Below are 23,920 nucleotides of genomic sequence, written 5' to 3' on the forward strand. Positions count from 1 at the left end.
ATAAGTGTTCTATAAACATTTGAGCTAAAATAATTATTGATTTTCGACGGCAGCGTCAAAATTTGATCGATGACGAAACATCAATCAAAAGTGAGATAAATATCCTAGACTACCTAGGGTAAATGAGATTATTTCCATGGAGAGATTGGTTTTTAATGAAACTAATTGCCATTGCGATAAAATTAGAATACTTAATTGTGCTAGGTTACGGCTCGAAGCCTTGAAAACTGATGATAGCTCATATTTTCGTGCAAGTTTTGCTTAAATATCCTAATTTGGATGTTACACTTCAGCCCTTTAAGAATCGAGAAACTGCACCGAAACGCACCCATCGTATTTTTACGCTATGTACAATCTGGGACGTATTTTCGGAGCATAAAATTACGCCGTGACACTGTTTCTTTTCTTCCTCAAATTCTTCTAAGCGTATTATTACGCCACAAGTAACATATTGTTACTCCATAAATGGTATTGACATATTTTTACGCAAGAGATGACTTCTTTTAACGCCACGTACAAGAACTCGGTAACTTGATCTTTTTTCATCTTTTCACTCGTATAGCTCCATAATTCTGAAACACGCAAAAGTAAATAAAAGTACTTTGAAATCACCATTAATACATGCAAGTCTACATCATAACAACATCATTTGTTGCATCATAAATCAACTGCTCAACATCATATATAAAAAAATCCATAGGTTACTAGCCTAGTAGTAACGAGTTAACTCCCCATTTTTAAAGTTGTAAGTTTTGAGCAGGAATAGTTATCGTTTGTTTCGTGGAAGTTTTTACGTAATATTTTGTTGGTTTCGGAGAACATCGGTTTTATAATATCATTTTAGGTTGTTACTTTTTAGGTTTTTAGTCTTGAGGTTTGTCGGTATTTCGTTGTAATCTTTCGGTTTATAGGGAGCTTTCATTTTTCGTGAATGTTTCATCATTATATAGTCTTCCACGGAACGTGGACATTAGGGCCTTTATGACACAATTAATAATTCAGTTCATTTTCAATTGAGAAAGAAATGAATTCTCTTCTATTTCGATTCTAATCTTAGGAAAGGTGCATTATCTCTTTGTGGCAATACATACCAAAAGGTTCGAAGAAGGATAATGAGTGAAGATCTGCCCCAACCAAGTCGTCGACCATCGCGGTACCTCAACTGAATGCTCTGAGATCGAAAGGCAAGCGCCAATCTCGGGATGCTTTACTCCTAACCTCACAAGGTTCTGAGACAGAGCTTAACCTGAGTCTCGGTTAAGAACGACGATAACCTATGTTTCACACGGCGCACGATTCCATGGAAAGTTTCATTCCTATGGTTGAATTTTAAAAAAGACAAAATTTCATCGTTGTTCCCTCGACATTGTACTAAACAGCATAGGTGACTTTTTTTGATTTTTGACTTCGTTGACCTCGAACTATTAAAGTTTTTCAAGGCTAACCCTAGAGTTAGCAGGTGCTAATTTTATCTCGTTAAGTGTAATCACGTGCGCATCACGTGAGGGCATTTTTGGCCATTGTTGTTTGCTTTGAACCTCTATAATGATGCATTCTAGGTATTCCATAAGTAGACATCATATCATCATTTTAAATGCCCACCTTAATAAAAAATTTCGTTAAATGATCGGAATTCATATACACAGTTTACGCCCAAAATGATCTGAGTTCACCACAGACATCGTGACCGGAGTTTCGTGCTCTCAGATCTACATTTCTAGATCCACGTTTCCTTCCACAGTGGCCTTCAATTCAGCCATAACCACCGGCGATAAACCGTAATTCCAACCGGGATTCTGACCGCAGATGATGATCGAAATGGATTAGATATACGAACCGTTATTTGTAAGAAGTTATGTACTTTTCCGGTGAGACCCACATCAGAGAAGATGATCGTAATCGTAGCAACTGGTGGATGGTTAGATCTTGAGGTATATGAATACAGATAACGTGATCAGTTTCTTGCAAAATCTTTTGTTTTCTTTTCCAGTAAATCCGATTTGTCAGGTTATATAATGAACTGAACTAGTTGTGGAGCCCTCGCTTCGCGTCGGGGGCTCCGTTTTGAATGCGAGTTAAAAAAAAAGTCTTGATCTATTTTGTAAAAAAGAATTTTTTTCGACATAACATTGAAGGGTTGTTCCTTTTGTGAAAGTTGCTTCTTTTAGCGTTCGGGTTTTATTTTAAAAAGAAAAAGTTAGTAAAGTGGGGGTTCGATTTGTATTTTAATAAAAGTTAGTGGGTTAAGTTTGTGAAATTTGAAAAAACTTTACGTATAAAGTGGGTGTTCGATTTGTATTTTAATAAAAGTTAGGGGGTTAAGTTTGTGAAAATTGAATATTAGTAAAAAAAAAAAGTTAGTAAAGTGGGGGTTCGATTTGTATTTTAATAAAAGGTGGGGGGTTAAGCTTGTGAAATTTTGGGAAAAATAAACGTATAAAGTGGAGGGTTCGATTTGTATTTTAATTAAAAGTTAAGGGATTAAGTTTGTTGAAAGTGGAAAAATGAATAGGACTATTCATTTCCACTATACCATTTAGATATAGGTATAATATCCAATTTTTGATAATAAAAAAAATTAGAATTGCATGATAAAGATATTTTTTAGAATTGCATGATAATTATCTTGATGGGAAGAATTTTCTTAAACTAGATATACTCGGCTTGATAGATTATTTTTTTTTTTCGAAAGGCAGAATAGATTAAAAGCACGAGCCCGCTTAGGGAGGGGGAACCCCTTACAAGAACACGAGAATTAGAACATGACTTTGGACAAGGACAAACACAACACTAACGACTCAAATACAAGGCGAGAAGTTGCGGAGAGAGCAGCTACAAACTACAAACGCTTACATTACACAAAGCAAGACCATGGATCCGAGATCCATCCTAGCCAATCTAACTTATGCATCTTCATACGATTGGAGATCCATTCATGAGACTTGAGTTGAATTTCCATTAGACCCGTAGAACCGCTCCATGAAGAATTAGAGAACACTTTTTTATTTCTATTATTCCATATCAAATATCCGCAAGTCCATTCGATTGATTCCCAAATCTTCGACATAAAGGGGGATAAGGAGCGATTACAATTCCCACAAAATAATTCATTAATGCTCAAGTTTGAAACCGCCCCTAAACCCCACCATTTGAAAACCCGGACCCAAATATCCATTGCGTGCCGACAAAATAACAAGGAATGCTCGATGGTTTCAACGTCATCATCACATAAAGGACATCTAACGGAATCCAAGTCTATACCTCTTTTATCAAGTTCGGTACGTACCGGGATCCTCCGTTTTAACGCCCTCCATATGAAAATAGAAACCTTAGAAGGAACCAAATTATTTTTCAAAAAACCATCTTGTGGTCTCGATCCGTTGTTAAGAAATACTTCATCAATAATGCTTGCCATCTTTTTTGTAGTGAAAATCCCGTTGCCCGCTAGGTTCCACATCCACGAATCCATAGTCCTATCTTGTTTGGTGTAAGCGTTTAGAAGTGCCATAAGGGAGTCAAGTTCATTTAATGCACGACCCGATACGACTCGCCTCCAATTAAAGTTACATGATAAAACACCGTCGTTCCAATAAACTCTTTGAATAACTCGCGCGTTTGCATCTTCGTCCAAATGAAAAAGTCTTGTGAATTTATGCTTCAAAGGAAGACCGCCAAGCCATTGATCGTTCCAAAAATCCGTATCCGTCCCGTCACCTATCAACTTCGTGAAAGAGCCTGCAAAGTTAATTCCCATCTTTTCTAGCATGACACCTGCACGAACAATGTTGGACCAAACACTACTCACCCCTGTCGGTCTCGAAAGGCTTGAGGGGGGGAGTAGTCCGTTAGCACTGTAAATACTTTTTATAATTGAGACCCATAAATCGTTTGGTTCGATTTTTGCCCGCCAAAACCATTTTCCCAAGAGTGCGAGATTTTTCCCACGAAGCGACCCGATATTCAAACCGCCATCATCATAAGGTAGAAGACAATCCTCCCATTTGACCCAAGATAATTTAGACCCGTCACCCGAACCGCCCCAAAAAAAGATTCTCCTAATACTCTCTAATTTTTTGATAACACTCAAGGGGGCACGAAAGAGAGAAAAATAATATAGCGGTAAACTACTAAGAATCGATTTAACAAGCGTTAACCTACCACCGTATAAAATCGATCTAGCCTTCCAATTTGAGAGTTTTGAGTGGAACTTATCAATCACCGCCTTCCAATTATGCTCATAACTCATGTTTTTGCCTACCGGGAGACCAAGGTAAGTAAACGGAAGCTCGCCAAATTTACAACCAACCCTAGAAGCCAACCTAGTAATATCAGCTTCCGCAACACCTAGCCCGTATAACACACTTATATGAAAATTGATTTTGAGGCCCGAAAGATTTTCGTAACATTTTAAAATTTTCATGAGATTACAGAAATTTTGATTATGCCATTCCCCGAGGAAGATCGTATCGTCCGCGAATTGTAGGAGTGACAAATTGATCTTATCTTTTCCGATATCAACCCCTTTGAACAACCCTCCCCCACAAGCCCTCTTGACAAGAAAGTTCAAACCTTCAGCTGCAGTAAGAAACAGGAAGGGTGATAACGGATCCCCTTGCCTCACTCCCCTTTCAGTATAAAATTCTTGTGTAGGAGAACCGTTGACAAGTATGGAGATCGAGGCTGACTTGAGACATGTATGAATCCATTTTCTCCATCGAGTGAGAAACCCCATTTTTTCCATCATATCGAGTAGGAAATCCCAGCTTAAGCTATCAAACGCCTTTTCAAAATCGACCTTAAAAATGAGACTCTTCTTTTTATTCCGCTTAAGAAAGTCAATAGCTTCGTTTGCCACAAGTGATCCGTCAAGAATGAATCTATCCTTAAGATACGCACTTTGCTCAAAACCAATGACAGATGGTAGCACCTTCCTAATTCGAAACGAGAGAATTTTCGCCAAGATCTTATAGTAACAACCTATCAAGCTAATAGGCCGGTACTCACCAAGACTCAGAGGGTCATTCTTTTTAGGGACCAACGTGATGAAGGAGGCATTGCATCCTTTCGAAATAACTCCTTTTTCCCAAAATCTGAGGAGTGCACCCATGAGGTCCTTTTTGATCAAGTCCCAGTGTAATTTGAAGAATTTGAACTTGAAACCGTCGGGTCCTGGCGCCTTGAAACAGTCACATTCTTTGATTGCGTCGTAAACCTCGTTTTCAGTGAAAATTCTTTCGATATCAGCTGCATCTTCCTCACTTATTTTGTTAACAGCAATTTGCTCAGCATCCTGTGTTATATTATCGACGGCAATAGCAGGACTAGACCCTTGGATATTAACGTGACCAGCTTGTGTGGACTGTGTGGACTGAACATGGACAGGAGGGGACTTACCGGTTGTACCTGGTGGAATAAGCTGGTCAGAGGAGGTGACGGCTGTTGCAGCAGTCGAGTCAACCGAAATGCTGGCTGAATGAACAGTCGAGTGGCTGTTAAGTGTAATGGGCTGCTGACTTCTTGAAAACCTCATCCTATTTGCATTCATTTCCATGTATTGTGATTTAAAGTGTATAAAAACCGCTTGCTTGATAGTGAGAGGATCTTCACACCAAACACCATCAATACTCAAACCCCTAATATTTCTTTTCGAGTGCCTTCTTTTGAGAATCGAATGGAAGTATCTCGTATTTTCATCCCCATCTTTGATCCACTTAACACGTGATTTTTGACTAGCCATATTCGATTTTATTTTCTCCTTTTCGAACCATTTTTTCCTTATGTCCGTCCAACCTATCCTTTCATCATCACTTAGTGGCCGATTTTCCGCAAATAATTCCCATTCAGTTGCCTTGTTCTTAAGTTGCTCGATTTCAGAGTCAAGATTCCCGAATGTGTTACCACTCCATTCTTTTAATGCCCGCTTGACATTTTTTAGCTTATCACGTAAGATACAATCTAGCCTATTTCCTTCCACTTTGCGATTCCATGCCTCCTCAACAATTTTCTTTGACTCCTCTCCGTCTAACCATTCATCAAACACTTTTGTTGGCTTCGGACCATAATCTATTACTCTATCTCGTAGGATTATAGGACAATGGTCCGATAAATTCCTTTCAAGTGCTATGGCCGAAACACTATCCCACATGGTGTTAAATTTTTCGGAGATGAGAAATCTATCTAACTTGCTAAACTTTAAACCGTTATCACAAATGCGCGTGAACTTTTTACCTCCTAATGGAACATCAATGAGTTGAGTGTTGTTGATGAACTCGTTAAACCATTTTGCACGCCTTTCAATAAACTCACAATTTTTTCTCTCACTTTGATCGCGCACCTCGTTAAAATCTCCACATATCAACCATGCCACATCATGAGTACCTACAAAACTGTTGGTGATCCGCCCAAACGGTTTTACCAAACGGTTTTCCTCATGTACTTTGTGTCATGAGATAGGTAGAGGTTATGTGTTCGATCCTTAGGGATGACATGATTTTCTTTAAACCAATTGAACACCAATAATGGTAGTATATATTGATCCCATAGGGAGGTTTTACCGGATTCGTTCACGGATCACTACCTGAAACACTGCCCGAATATATGTGCTCCTGGGTACCGTCGATCGGGTTCGGGTTTCCGCCCGAACGCGTGCATTACGTGCAAATGATGAGGGTCGTTGAAATAAATGATTTACTGATAATAAAAAAAAATTGCCGTTCAACAAAATGAAAGTGGAGAAAATATTAAAAGTTCACGATATTTAAACTCCAAGAAAAACAACAATTGTCAAAAGTGACCTTATGTGATGTGCACGTCACTACATTTAACGAGATAAAATTAACATCCATTAACTCCAGGGCCAACCGTAAAATATTTTAATAGTTTGAAGTCAACAAAGTCAAAAAATAAAAATACAAATTAGGACCAATGACAAAATTTTGTCTTTAAAAATATAAAACATATAAATATAAAATTGTGGACCTTGTGGTTATACGCGATCGATGTCAGTGACTTTTTGGGATAAAACGACGTAGTTGTCGTTTGTTCACCTACGGATACGCCACTAATGACTAACCTTTGTGAGACTTGCCCTTTGAACGTCTCGACAGCCTGTGATGGGACCTACCATTTATACGCATCTCCTCCAATTTCTGTACATAAATTCCAATGCTAAAACGTTTCTGCTTTTTATTTATATATTTATATTTATATTATATTTATATTTATATTTATATTTATATTTATATTATTATTATTATATTATTTATTTATTTATATATTATTTATTATGTAAATTACGGCTCTAGTTATTGAGTCGACAACAAACGTCGATTTATTGGCGACTTGACTAACTCTTAGAGCCTAAAGTAAATTTCAGGCAGGATTTAAAACCCATGAAAATTTGATTTTACCATTTTCATGGCGTCTCAATTTATTTTTTAAAATTTTTTCCTACTTATTGGCCGGAGGTCCACTCGGAAGCAGTCTCTCTATCCGTCGAATAGAGAGAGGGATGACTTTCTCTACTTTTGAGAGTGTTTTCACTCTGGGTGAAGAAATGAGTTGTCTTTATTCTCATGTAGGGAAATGATTGTCTACATCTCACCTCCCCATACACCACTTATGTGATATTGGGTTTTGTTGTTGTTATTGTTCTTATTATGTAAATCATATCATATTAACACGTCACTACGTCAGTAGCGATTCACTTCACAATGGTTAATGTAAATTACGAGAACTATAACTTATATACTCCAATATAATTTAGTACTCCGAATTATGTTTAATTTTTTTTAAAGGCAAGAAGATAATTATATTAAGACAAAATTTCATTCATCGTCCCTGAACTTTACATCGATTTTGACTCCCTATTCTATTTCTTTTTTTGTGCATTCCTCGTCCCTAAACTATGAAAAGAGTACATCCCTCGTCCCCCCATCTACTTTCTGTCAATTTTGACTGTTAACTCCATCACGTGCAGAACATGTGAGGGTATTTTAGTCATTGTATCATTTTCTGTCAATTTAATATAATTTATATACTTTATTTAATGTAATTAATTTAATTAATTAATTATTTAATGTAATAAATCTAATTAATTACTTATTGAATGTAATTAATTCATTTTCTAATATCATCTTCCTGTGTTCATTATATGCTTGTTCTTTGTGTTCATAAACAAAATCAGATTTCTACAAAACAAAATCAGATTTCTACATAACAAAATCATTAGGTGTTCATCAATATACATCATCATATTCATAAACACAAACAGATCCAGATCCAGATTCAGATCAGAGTTCATCTTCATCCTTGTTCATCTTGGAGCCAAAAATCAAATTCATCCATTAATGTTTCTTATCTCAAATTGATTCCAGAAAAACATTCCTAATCACAATCCTAACATTCGTTCATCATCAATTAATGTACCCGTACCAGAAAAAAAAACCTTGAAAATAATAATAATAAATAAATCATCAATTTATCAATTTATAGTAATTGATAAAAAAAAAAAAAAAACTTACGTTTCATCTTTAACAACATGGAAACAAGTTGTCTAATTGCATCGGAGAATTGTCGGATGTGCTTGTATAATGAGCGGCTTCAATTTGAGAAGATAAGTTGTTGTTTTTTGGATGAGGCGATGAAGTGTTTGTGCGACGGCGGAGGTGGTCGTGACGTGGCAAGTATGTGAATCCATGGTGCCACCGACGGTGAAGATACCAAGTGTAAATATATAAATCTTTGAATTGGAGTTAATTGATTTGATTTCTTGATTAAAAATTAGGGTTTATATTTTTTTTTTAGGGATGAATCAGGGAGTCAAGTAGATAAGGAAGGTAAGGAAGGGGTAAAAGGAGCAAAGAGGAAGAAAGACTAAAATACCCTCACATGTTTTGCACATGCTTGACTTAACGGCCGAAATTGACAGAAAGTAGACGGGGGGACGAGGGATGTACTCTTTTCATAGTTTAGGGACGAGGAATGCACAAAAAAAAAAAAAAAAGGACAGGGAGTCAAAATCGATGTACATTTCACGGACGAGGAATGAAATTTTGTCTTTTATTAATATAACTATAATATTTACAATGTATGGGTCTTCATTATAAAAAAGAACTATAATATTTACAATGTATGGGTCTTCATTATAAAAAAGGATACCATTAAAAAACGAACAGTTACATATTAGAAAGACGAAATGAACATGCTATATGTAGCCTTCAAACAGGAAGATGAAGGACTAAAGTGAGGACTTGTTTATACAAGTAGAGCACGAAGATCGATCCCAGTGCTGGAAAACGCAGCGACAAAGGAACCCGCCGTCCACCCATTTTACTTTAGCCTATCAACCCATTTGCAGAGCACAATATAGTAATTGAATTTGTATGGAAACGATTGTATATCGCTGTGAGCATAGTTAATAATTTTTGAATCAAAGTTGAAGAATGTACAGTATAACATATTAATTATGAACTTATATATTTCCCGAGTATTACCTACCCGTTAAAGATTTCACAATTAATACTTTGTACAAAAGAATTTTTATTACCGTTTTTATGAAAATATATGTATGTATATTTTCTTCAGATGTAATACACATTTGATGAGTTAATATCATATTAAGCTCATTTGATTTTTGACTTGAATGAATAATCTCTAAAACATTAAGGATTACATAATCTTCGCGGAGTATTTCACTAATGAAATCAATACTTCATTATTTATTCTTATTCCTCGGTGAAGGATGTTGATGCTCGTGGAATTTTTGTGAACCTTACAAGACATAGATGATGTTTTCTGGAAAGTTTCGAGTATATCGAAATTGAAAATGTAAAATCAATTATGTAATTGATTAATACACTTAGTTTATTATGAAATGGAATTCATTGGGTTGAAACAGAGATTGTAGTTAACAATGGTTAAGTTGTTAAGGAAGGATGTACATCATTGCATATTAGTAATATGAACTAACCGAGTAGTACCTACCAGTTAAGATTCACACGTAATAGCTTAGTACGAAAAGATTTATTTTGATTTCAAAATTCATATATATTAAATATACATAAAATTTCTTCAAGGGAAATGAGTTAATACTTCATCGGTTATTGTTGATGGTATTTCTTGGTAACTACGGTGCATATGACGTTGATGCTCGTGGAATAGATTGTGAAGTTGAGGTTTGCGATGCGGATGTTGTGGGTGGTGGTAATGGTACTGTTGGTGTTGTTGTCGGTGGTACTGTTGATGCCGGTGATGCTGCTGGTGCTTGTAACCTGTCACACCCCCAAAATGGACCAGGGGTAATTGTGACCAATCATATCATAACACAGTTGTATAAACGAGAACGACTCTATATGAGACTTTTTAAATAAAACCTTTGTTAATAAAACAGCGAAAGCAGTAATACATGTTTACATTATTATTAAAACGTAAAATAAATGTTTATGAACTAAAATATAATATGCGATGTGGACTCCATGCAAGCATCAAATCTATCATCACAAAGTTGCAAACAGCTAGCTCAATCATCACCTGAGACAAAACATGCTTAAAGTGTCAACCAAAAAGGTTGAGTGAAATTCACAGGTTTATAAATAATATCCAAAGTTTTTAGACCACAAGATTTAGTTTAAAGTTGATTGATATAGAAATATCAATCTAAAAGTGTTGCTGCATTTTGTAATATCGCTACTAAACAAGTTTACCCTATGACACCTTGTACTGTCAGTGTCGTGGAATCATTATTATGTAACCAAAGACCAACGGTCAAATGGTTAGAGACGTTACTCTCAATAGGCCTACTCACAATAATTAAGTTTGCATTTAAACGTAGCAATTAACGATATTACGGTAGGGATTTAGCATGAATCAAAGCATGACAGCATAGTTAACAATTTAGTACTTGTGTCTAAGCGTAAAACAGTTATAAAGCAAGCATGTGTCTCACCCCAAAAGTTATAAAATAGTTATGAAACAGTAAAAAGTGGGGCTATGAAGTTCACCTTAGTAGCGCACAAAAGAATTGAACGGAAGGACGTGACCGAGATCACAACATAGAGATAGAACGTATGATCAGACATTGCCTAACAGACAATAGTATATAGTACTATATTGATAGTAATGGTTCACTAAAGAATTTCCATTTTCAGAAGGTTACTATTTATGGAAAGTTTCCACTTATAGTAATTTTCCAATTTTAGAAAGTTCGGGTTAATCTTTAGCAAAACGTTGTATAACTTTACTCAAACTTTGTTGCTATCAAATAAGTCAGGAATGACCAGATGTAACCGGGGGCCCAGGATTCTTGACCAGAATCTAAGTCATGGCATTCGAGATCCACAAGCTTACCCATAAATGGCAACCTAGACATCATTCACTTACGACCGTGAGTAGCGATGAAGTTCACATGAATTATACATTATCTTTGATTAACCTTCACTTTAGGTGTATACACACAACGAATTATTAATGTACTTAATAATTATATATGTGATAATATAACCTAAGTTTTATTTAATATTTAGTTATTATACCTTAGTATGTCTTATATATATTAAATATAATTACCTTTAAATAAATACCTAAATTACTTCAAAAATAATAGTGTTTTATTAATCGAACATTATTCAAAAATGTATAAATAATAAATTAAATATCTAAAAATTACATACATAATTTTTATAGTCTTAGTTAATCATATAGATTAGTAGAAAAATTTAAGAAAACGTTTTTATTATATTTTTGTATTTATTTTTGTTTTTACCCTTAATGTATTCACAAAAAATTTTAATTCTACATAATTACTAAATAAACCCAAATAATTATTTTTATAATTTTTATAAGTTTCTATCAGTCTAATAACCTGTAGAAAAATATTTAAAAAAATATTTTTTATTATTTTATATTTATTCTTAATTTACCTTCGAATTACATAATAATAGAGTTTAATTATATAATAAATACCAATTCGACCCAAGTAATTATTTTTATAATTTTTTTAGATCTATACAAGTTTTAAAAACTCAGAAAAAAATTATATATATTTTATTTTTGGTTAAAAGTATTTATTACGAATTTTACATTATTTTTACATTTAAACACTACATAATTCGTATTTAATTATAAATAATATTCTATAAATTAGCAAAATTATTTTTATGCATCATAACACTTATAATACTAATTATAACATATAAATATAATTAATTTCGAATTTTACAAAGAATATATAATAAATATAAATATAAATGACAATATTGAAAAAAATTAATAAAAATAGAAAGTACCTCAAATTTTCTTCAAGGTTTTGAGAGTATAACTTATGTTTTTGTGTTTGGCAAGAAAAAATGAATGAGGAGCCATGTATTTATAGGTAAAAAATGGTTGGTGAAAAGAAAAAAAAATAATAAAATAAAGGTGCCAATTTTGACAAAATAATAAAAACATGTTAAAAATGTTTTTAATAAATTTTTGTTTTTGAAAATATTTAGTCAAAATTCATGGGCTCATTATTTAATTTATTAAAAAAAATCTTATTTCTTTTTATTTTTATTTTTTTATAAGCTAAAAATATATATAATGATTAAAATAACTTATCATTTAATTAATAATTATGTTACATATAGTTTTAAATATAATACGCATTAATATTAACTAAAGTTATTTTATATAATTAGTGTAAACTTTAGTTAACAGAACGTGTCAACTAAAAATAAATATTTGATCAATGTCGAATTTAATTATATATTACGTATGGATAACAACCCTATAGTCAAATTAGTCAATTCAGGTATGGAAATATGAGGGTTGTTATAGTACCTACCCGTTAAAAGAAATTTCGTCCCAAAATTTAGTTGTTGCCATTAATCGGTGTTGTTCGTACATAGACGAGGATATTTACGTTTTATTTGGTTTTCACGTTCCCAGGTATGCTCGGGGCCTTGCGTGAATTCAAACGGATAGAATATTGTTCTGTTTCAAGAATTAAAATCATACATACCATAATTTCTACAAGTTCTTCTACGAAGTGCATTTTATTATTAATGCGGAGATCATTCAAAATAATGATGTTATACAAGTCATTTCAGTAAATTGGATATATAAAATGTGTTATGAATAATATGAGCTCATTTAAACCTTGAGCGTTTATGCCACAATGTTAGGGTAGACAAAACAGAGAGTAGTTCATGAAAATTATAGTCATGAAGTTTGATAGAGATCATCATTGTTTACAACAAGAATATTGTAATGATGAATATAAGTTGAAGAATAAAGTTTTATCACTATTGAATAATATGGATAGAACGATTCGATTATAGAAAGAGTATAAACGAAGCTATCGTAAAAGAGTGAATGAGTAAATTAAATGTTCGCCTTAACTTTTAACGTAGTCACGATTGATTTCCGGAATTCAAGGGATTAAAGGAAATCTTCGTAATCTATAAGATTTGATTATCCGGTATTTACGGAATTTTGGGATTTCTTTGATTAAATGCGATGAATTGCCTCGATTGCTGTGTTTGGAAATTTTGCTATAAATTAGCTTCTTCCGTTTCATTATCTTCACCACTTCTATACTTTCTTCCTAGATTCATACTTCCAAAAGATTTGTTAATATGCTCAATCTCGTATTGATATTTGTTATTATATTGACCATATATGCAGTCATGCTTCTTTTTCTTTTACCACCAGAGGAATCTGTTTACTTCTACTATGCTCTTGGGGTTATAGTGTTTTTAATTCTCCCGTGTCTTTATGTTGCTATACGCATTGATATACACGATTTGTAATTTCCGTGTTGTTATCGGGCTTTGTATTTTCCCTTATATGTCGGAGCTCTTTACCTTTTTATTCTGCTCTCGACTCTAAGTTAAGCGAGTAATGGTCCATAATTTGTAGGTATGAAGTTTCGAATGAACCTAATGTTCTAAGCGTAATATCACGATTTGATTTGGTAAATTACCAGAATTACTGAGGATAGAACTATCAAGAATATATGTTCTTGATATGTTCAGAGATTAAGTAGAATGTAAGAGTCGTGTAACATGGCAAATAATGATTATAAAGTCTATGAATCATCATCTTCCATTAAAAATTTAGCATGACTTACTGTAATATAATCACGTTGGCCTGACGTCATTATATTATACTAACTCATGCTTCAATTTCCAACATTTCTTCAAAACATTTATAATTTAAACTTGAATTTAACTGAATATAGAAACTAAAATAGTTTCCTTTATAAAGATATCTCAAAGAGATACTTAATTGTGGACAAGAATCGTTATGAAAATATCTTCAGAAATATAGAGGATATTTATAACGACATTTTGGAATTTCTAAGTTCGAAGGTTGATGAAGAAAAATTTTCCGCAAGCTTTTAACATAACTTCGGAGCAAGATATTCTCTAAAGATTTCATCGGATCCAGAATTATCTGGATTCTTTGAATATAGGGTTTGGTCCTTGTATTTGTCCTTGGTCTCCTCCATGGTTAGCTCAATCCGTTTTTCAGTTCCAAATTTTCTTTTGAGCTTTTCCAACGTACCATTCTTTATTATCAAACTTTTGGCCATTGCGACCATCTACAATTTTGCTGTTTCCTCTGCATTTAATGCAGCCATATTTGATTCATCGGTTATCAATCCGAGATGGTTTCAAGAAATTTCATTTTTAGATGATTAAACGCTGATTGTAATCGTCAACGGTTCTAATGGTTGATGAATAGGCATTGTTGATTTCAAAAGTAATGAACGATAATTTCGGTGGTTTGATGTGATAATTCATCATAGAATACGAATGAATATAATTCATGAATGTAGTGATCTTTAGGAAGATTACACTTGCTAAAGCTTTACTTGGATTTCGATATGTCCAAATCAGAATAGGTAATTAAATTTGTATGAAAATGGTTGTTCTTTAGTGAACGGATACATATGTGGATGTAAGTAGTATAGTTACTAATTATTGAATCAGAATTTGAAGAATGTACAATGTAAGATATTGATGTGAGATATAAATATTTCTTGGGTTTTACCTACCCGTTAAAATATTTTCACAATTAACAGTTTGTACAAAAGGATTTTTAATTACAATCTTTATGAAGATATATGTTCATATATGTATTCTTCACGTATAATATAGATTTAATGAGTTAATATACTATTAAAATCATTTGATTTGCGGTTGAAGCGAGAATAAATAATCTTCAAAACTTGAGAGATTACATAATCATCGCAGAATCTTTCTTTAATGAAGTTATGAATCAATACTCCATCGTTCATTGTTATTGATATACCTCGGTATATGATGTTGATGCTCGTGGAATTCTTGTGAAATTCACAAGGTACGAATGATGTTTTCTAAAGAGTTTTGAGTACATCGAAAATGAAAGTGTAAGACCAAACATGTATTTGAATAATAGACTTAGTTTATTATGAAATGGAGTTTATTGTGATGAAGCGGTGATTAACGAGGAATGTATATCATAGCATATTAGTGATATGAATTAACCAAGTAGTACATACTATTTAAGATTCACACGTAATAGTTTAATACGAAAAGATTTATTATTGTTCCAAACCATATATATATATATATATATATAAAGTATACATATATAATTTTCAGGAAGAATGAGTCAATACATCTTAACTCATTATTACTAATATTCCTTGGTATCTATGGGGCGTATGATGTTGATATCCGAGGTATATATTATGGTGTTTGTTATTGGTGAAGCTGATGTTGTTGGTGGTGATGCTGTTGGTACTGGTGGTGATGCCGGTTAAGCTGCTGGTGCTGCTGCTGGTGCTGGTAGGTTTCGCACCATATTCTCCAGAGCCACCACTCAAGCGCGAAGCTCATTGACTTCTTCTATTATTCCGGGGTGATTGGCGGTTCGGACAAGTGGATGAATAAGATCTAGAATTTTAGATATTATATATTCGTGACTGGATACCCTGGAAATGAGGGTGAAAATAGTGTTCCGAACGGGTTCGCCGGTAAGTGCTTCAGGTTCTTCACCAAGAGGTGAATTCGGTTGGTGGAAGGGATCACCTTCTTCTTGTCTCCATTGATTAAGTTTACTACGAACCCATCCCCAATTCATCCAAAATAGATGATGACTAATTAGTTGGTTCATTCCGGTTATGCTGCCATTGGAGCTCGAGGAGTTCGAGGAATCATGTGAGAAATCCATATTATCTGATCGGAATAAGGGTTTTTGTTATGAGATGAGTGTTGAATATTGAATGATATATTTGTCTTCTTGATATACGTATATCTAGCAAAAAGATTTCCGTAATTTACGGAGGAAATTTAGGAAAAGTGTTAGACAAAGTTTATTAAGACAGATATGATAAGATATAATAAGATATGATGTGTCTATAATCCAATAGTAGCAGTATGACGTGTCGAGATCATAAAATGATAAGTATGTAATCTGATAATCTTTCGATTAAAGACTTTCAATTCGTAATGGCCTATTCAGGTCTAGGGGCTTGAGCTATAGGATCCTTTAAATCGGTAATCCAAACCCTTCCATTCTAGAGTTTTGTAGACACCATCCGTCAAGAAAATTCAATAACGAGAAATAAAAGGTATAAAAGTAATGAATATGAGTAGTGATGACATTATAATGTCTTTGAGATTCTCGATAACTCAATGACATTTTTCGGTTCACAAACTGATGCATAAAGGCATAAAGCATATAGGTACGTGATATAACAGGGAGTTATATACGTTTGAGTATGAATAGTAACAAATATAGGAGTTTCAAAAATTCATGGATAATATTTCATGTAATACATATGTAATACACAAAACCATGATAAATGACATAGGAATGTCGAGAACGGTGTCGCATTTAAATGTGGTGGCGAAATTGAATAGTACTTAGGAGAATGAGCAGAGTTCTTAGATTGGCTCGGCATTCTAAGATAAGTAAAGTTTCTAAAGTATAGTGTAGCATTTAACAGTTAAAGGCAACAATTAAAGGCACTATAGTCAAAGGAAGTTGTAGTCCTACATTGCTAAGGTACCTAATTGTATAAGGCACACATAAGATGCAATCCTGGTTCCCTACAACAACCTGCTCTGATACCAATCTGTCACACCCCCAAAATGGACTAGGGATAATTGTGACCAATCATATCATAACACAGTTGTATAAACGAGAACGACTCTATATGAGACTTTTTAAATAAAACCTTTGTTAATAAAACAGCGAAAGCAGTAATACATGTTTACATTATTATTAAAACGTAAAATAAATGTTTATGAACTAAAATATAATATGCGATGTGGACTCCATGCAAGCATCAAATCTATCATCACAAAGTTGCAAACAGCTAGCTCAATCATCACCTGAGACAAAACATGCTTAAAGTGTCAACCAAAAAGGTTGCGTGAAATTCACAGGTTTATAAATAATATCCAAAGTTTTTAGACCACAAGATTTAGTTTAAAGTTGATTGATATAGAAATATCAATCTAAAAGTGTTGCTGCATTTTGTAATATCGCTACTAAACAAGTTTACCCTATGACACCTTGTACTGTCAGTGTCGTGGAATCATTATTATGTAACCAAAGACAACGGTCGAATGGTTAGAGACGTTACTCTCAATAGGCCTACTCACAATAATTAAGTTTGCATTTAAACGTAGCAATTAACGATATTACGGTGGAGATTTAGCATGAATCAAAGCATGACAGCATAGTTAACAATTTAGTACTTGTGTCTAAGCGTAAAACAGTTATAAAGCAAGCATGTGTCTCACCCCAAAAGTTATAAAACAGTTATGAAATAGTAAAAAGTGGGGCTATGAAGTTCACCTTAGTAGCACACGAAAGAATTGAACGGAAGGACGTGACCGAGATCTCAACCTAGAGATAGAACGTATGATCAGACATTGCCTAACAGACAATAGTATATAGTACTATATTGATAGTAATGGTTCACTAAAGAATTTCCATTTTCAGAAGGTTACTATTTATGGAAAGTTTCCACTTATAGTAATTTTCCAATTTTAGAAAGTTCGGGTTAATCTTTAGCAAGACGTTGTATAACTTTACTCAAACTTCGTTGCTATCAAATAAGTCAGGAATGACCAGATGTAACCGGGGGCCCAGGATTCTTGACCAGAATCTAAGTCATGGCATTCGAGATCCACAAGCTTACCTATAAATGGCAACCTAGACATCATTCACTTACGACCGTGAGTAGCGATGAAGTTCACATGAATTATACATTATCTTTGATTAACCTTCACTTTAGGTGTATACACACAACGAATTATTAATGTACTTAATAATTATATATGTGATAATATAACCTAAGTTTTATTTAATATTTAGTTATTATACCTTAGTATGTCTTATATATATTAAATATAATTACCTTTAAATAAATACCTAAATTACTTCAAAAATAATAGTGTTTTATTAATCGAACATTATTCAAAAATGTCTAAATAATAAATTAAATATCTAAAAATTACATACATAATTTTTATAGTCTTAGTTAATCATATAGATTAGTAGAAAAATTTAAGAAAACGTTTTTATTATATTTTTGTATTTATTTTTGTTTTTACCCTTAATGTATTCACAAAACAATTTTAATTCTACATAATTACTAAATAAACCCAAATAATTATTTTTATAATTTTTATAAGTTTCTATCAGTCTAATAACCTGTAGAAAAATATTTAAAAAATATTTTTTATTATTTTATATTTATTCTTAATTTACCTTCGAATTACATAATAATAGAGTTTAATTATATAATAAATACCAATTCGACCCAAGTAATTATTTTTATAATTTTTTCAAATCTATATAAGTTTTAAAAACTTAGAAAAAAATTATATATATTTTATTTTTGGTTAAAAGTATTTATTACGAATTTTACATTATTTTTACGTTTAAACACTACATAATTCGTATTTAATTATAAATAATATTCCATAAATTATCAAAATTATTTTTATGCATCATAAAACTTATAATACTAATTATAACATATAAACATAATTAATTTCGAATTTTACAAAGAATATACAATAAATATAAATATAAATGACAATATTGAAAAAAATTAATAAAAATAGAAAGTACCTCAAATTTTCTTCAAAGTTTTGAGAGAATAACTTATGTTTTTGTGTTTGGCAAGAAAAAATGAATGAGGAGCCATATATTTATAGGTAAAAAATGGTTGGTGAAAAGAAAAAAAATAATAAAATAAAGGTGCTAATTTTGACAAAATAATAAAAACATGTTAAAAATGTTTTTAATAAATTTTTGTTTTTGAAAATATTTAGTCAAAATTCATGGGCTCATTATTTAATTTATTAAAAAAATATCTTATTTCTTTTTATTTTTATTTTTTTATAAGCTAAAAATATATATAATGATTAAAATAACTTATCATTTAATTAATAATTATGTTACATATAGTTTTAAATATAATACGCATTAATATTAACTAAAGTTATTTTATATAATTAGTGAAAACTTTAGTTAACAGAACGTGTCAACTAAAAATAAATATTTGATCAACGTCGAATTTAATTATATATTACGTATGGATAACAACCCTATAGTCAAAGTAGTCAATTCAGGTATGGAAATATGAGGGTTGTTATATAAGCTTTGCACCGTATTCTCCAAAGCCACTACCCGAGCGCGAAGCTCGTTGACTTCTTCTACTACACAGGGATGATTGGAGGTTCGGACGAGCGGATGAATAAGATCCAGAATTTGAGATAGTATATTATCGTGACGAGATACTCTGGAAATGAGAGAGAAAATGGTGTCTCGAATAGGTTCGCCGGTAAGTGCTTCAGGTTCTTCGCCAAGAGGGTAATGTGGTGGATGGAAGGGATCACCTTCTTCTTGTCTCCAATGATTAAGTAGACTACGAACCCATCTCTAATTCATCCAGAATAGATGATGGCTAATTGGTTGATCCATTCCGGTTACACTGTCTTCGGAATTCAGGTTAATATCCATATCGGAATAGCTGTCGGAGTTTAAGGGATTTGAACTAGATACGGGATCCATCTTGTATAATTAGGGAGATAATTTTTGATATGAATGAGATTATAGAATTTAGTTTGGTATTCTTCAATACATAATTTACATATGTATATATAATACCAAATTTCATAAATCACGGAGAAATTTTCGGAAGATGTCAGGAAAAGTTTACAGTAACAGATACGCTAAGATATGAATTTTTGTCTATACACTATTTATGCAATAAATGCAGGAAAACGTGTCTAGACTTAAGAAATGATAAGCATGTAATTTCCGATAAGAAATGATAAGCAAAACTTTTAACATGCAGACATGGTCAAAGTCCAGACTTACTAATGCATTCTAACAACTATCAGTTAGACACACTCATGCAAGACCTGGTTCACTAGGACCAACGCTCTGATACCAACTGTGACGACCCGTCCAAATCCATCTGGACGAACCCGTCATTCATTGATTTCATTGCGAGGTATTTGACCTCTATATGATACGTTTTATAAACATTGCATTCTTTTCAAAAGGTACACAATAAATAAATATTAATTTCTAAAGTTTTCAACATTTAATGATTTCTACATATAGACAATCACCATAAATAATAGTTTACCATAATACATCCGTTGACAATGAAGTCAAAATAAGATACACAGTAATGATTTTGTGAATGCAAAGTTTTCTTGAATAAAGCATGTATGACTCCATGCACATAGCTTGTATCACATATAAGCAAACAGCGGAAGACTTCTAGGGAACCTGAGAATAAACATGCTAATAAGTGTCAACATAAAGGTTGGTGAGTTCATAGTTTTAATGTTGCGCATAATCTGTATATAAAGGTGAATTACAAGATTTCAGTTGTTTCATCCAGAAACGTTTTGTAACGACCCTGGAATTTCCAACGTTATTTTATTAATAATTATTATTATTAATACGCGTGTTTAAACGAATGTACATTATTACATTTACATGTTGCCATGATTGCCCGAACTTGACTTTAATGGCCCGAAACGTCTTTGTGACACCCGGAACTTTCACGAATAATATTTTTAGATATTATTTACATTCATGATTAAATTTATTAATCATTTTAATTAACTAAGACTATTAGTTAGTTACTTGGGCTTTAATTGGCTTAACTTGTTATTAATTGTACTTGGGATTTATTAGTGTTATGGACTCTTGAACTTGGGCTTCCAAGCCCACCCTACTTATGTTAATAGATAAACTAGCCCATGTTACACTTGTAAGTATTAATTTGAATGGAACTTGTTAGTTAATACTTGAAAGAATCTAGTTAGCTTGTTATCCCCATGCATGACCATCCATTAACCACACTTTTAAGGCTTTACATGTAATAATCTTGTAGACAATTGACTCCCCCTTGACCCCATTTTGGTCGTCGGCCTACTAGTGCACAAGGGGAGTTTTTGGTTTCATTTTTGTGTTACATCTTTCACTTGTTTTCTCTCATTCAAACACTCACAACTTACTACACTTTTCTCTCAAACTTTCCTTTCAACTTTTCTCTCAAGTGTGAGTTCCTTTCAAGCTTCTTTCTCCCTTCTTTTTCTTGTTAAAACCGAACCAATGCACCCTTCAATCATCATCATTTACTTGTTATTACTTATTCTTGTTTAATGTTTGATTACTTGTAGTTACTAGTAATTGTTGTTACTTACTTTCATGTTACAAGAATAAACTTTCTAGTTTGATTCTTCATATTAATCTTGTATTTTCAAGAACATATAAGAACTAACTACCTAGTTATGTTCTACATACATTATGTCAAAGGATTTAAAGTTCTTGTGTTGTAACTCATGCTTGAAGTACATGAAGTGAACTTAAGGTTTACTTTCTAAATCTTTAAAGTATGCAAACCATGAACTTAATTACTTGTTTACTTAGCTATTTACTTCATTTACTTGCACCTTAATTTCATGATTTATGTTATTATTGGTCAAATGTTACTAGTTAACTTTGATCTCATTAATCTTGAACTAAAAGTTAACTTTGAAAGTTCAAGAACACACAAATAAGTTTTCTTTAAAAACAACTTTGTATACTTATGCTTGATCTAGACTTTTGGGTCTTGGATCTTCAAGATCTAACTAAAGAACTATGTTCTACATCTTAAGATCTTGATTAGTTAGTTTACTTTCAAGTTTGTAACTTGTTATTAGTCTTATAGTTCATGTAAGTGTCAAACCTAAGACTTTGATGTAACTTTGGTTCATCAAACTACATGCAACTCTTAAGTGAGTTGTGCTTCATGTCTTAGACTTGCACTAAGATTATGATGGTCAAGACTTGGCTAAGATGATGTAGATACATCAATGAGTTCTAAACTTGAAGCTATATGCATCAAGGATGAGAACCATGATGAACATCAAGCACCAAGACCACCAGAACCCTTTTAAACTTACTGTTTCTGTCCAAAACCTACTGACCTGCTGTTTCTGTAACAGACCAGCAGACCTGGGCTGTTCTAACCATAATTTTTAGATATAACTTTTCGAGTAGATAACTTTTCATATAGGACTTATCTTAATCCGAGTTACGGTTTAGGATTTATGGCCCTCCGATCGTCACTATGTCCTTTAACGTTGTGCAGAAATTTCTGACCTACTCGCACTTAGACCGTCTCCACGGTCAAACCAAGACGAGTTTGCTTCTGTACATTTTACCACACTTAAGGGACTCATAGACGGATCCATGGCCACTGGTCTCACCTTAATTCAGTAAGGGTAGAGGCCGTGGTGACTGACTGAAGTCAGACTTTGTTTTAAACTACTTTCATAAACGAAACCTACTTTACGCCTTTTGTTTAATGATGAATGATGATGACCCTTAAGACCTTAAATACATACTTTTAAACCTATTAAGACGATTTACTGACTTAGTATTATTTGCCTTAGGTTGAGGACTTCGGACCATTTACTTGCACACCTTTTCCGACTACTACTTTACCGCTACATATCATTGTGAGTTATAGCATTCCCTTTTTACTTTAACTTATTTTGGGAATTGAGAATACATGCGGATTTTATGTTTTACATACTAGGCACGAGTACTTAAACTTATATATGTGTGGGTTATACAACGGCATAAACATTCCCTTTAGCTCGGTAACGTTTAATCCTTGGTTTTTGAACCGTGAACGCGAATCTTAGATATGGATCCATAGGGTTTGACATCCCCACTCGGGCTAGTCGCGCTAGCATTTAACGAGTGTTTAATACTTCGTAAACATACGCACTTGCCAAGTGTACTTTCAGGGGGTATAAACGTTAAGTTAGTTACCAAGTGCCCTCGGTTAACATATACTTTATCATACTGTTTTGAAACGCTCTTTGTAGCACTGAAATCTCGTGGCCTACCTTACATACTGTTATACTTAAACTATAGCTCACCAACCTTTGTGTTGATGTTTTTAAGCATGTTTTTCTCAGGTGCTTGAGGTTAGCTTCCGCTGTGTACTAGTCGTGCTGTAGACACACGCTGCTTAGAGTTGTCATCGCATGAACTACTTTATTTTGCATTCAAACATTCGTACTTTTGAACTATGACTTGTAACGACCATTGTGGTCACATACACTTATTATTTGCTTCTACTTAGTGAAGCATGCTTTTGAAATGTAAAACATTTGATGTCGGTTATGACATCACCTTTTTATCGTGAATGCAACTTCTTTATTTACAGCATATAGTACTTAACCTTGTAATGATCCTGTTGTTGATGATTCGTACACGATGGTTTTGTACGGGCCATCACATTTGGTATCAGAGCAATGGTTGTAGGGAATTAGGTTGCATTAGTGAGTCTAAGATCGACCCGAGTAGGATTCACTAATAGGACTAATCTACAACTTGCTAGTTTACTTGT

General features: G+C 33.1%; 1 protein-coding gene across 1 annotated transcript; it reads right to left on the bottom strand.

The window, feature by feature from the left end:
- Positions 1 to 2,854: 2,854 nt before the first annotated feature.
- LOC139864569 (uncharacterized) lies at positions 2,855 to 6,145 on the bottom strand. Its single transcript, XM_071853152.1, has one exon. The coding sequence runs from the start codon at positions 6,143 to 6,145 to the stop codon at positions 2,855 to 2,857; it is 3,291 nt and encodes a 1,096-aa protein (XP_071709253.1).
- Positions 6,146 to 23,920: the final 17,775 nt, after the last annotated feature.

This window comes from Rutidosis leptorrhynchoides, chromosome 8, assembly GCF_046630445.1.
Source record: "Rutidosis leptorrhynchoides isolate AG116_Rl617_1_P2 chromosome 8, CSIRO_AGI_Rlap_v1, whole genome shotgun sequence".
Classification (NCBI taxonomy): Eukaryota; Viridiplantae; Streptophyta; class Magnoliopsida; order Asterales; family Asteraceae; genus Rutidosis; species Rutidosis leptorrhynchoides.

What these genes read in the sequence shown, in the direction of transcription:
- LOC139864569 (XM_071853152.1), bottom strand. Translation starts at nt 6,145, where the DNA reads ATGTGGGATAGTGTTTCGGCCATAGCACTTGAAAGGAATTTATCGGAC.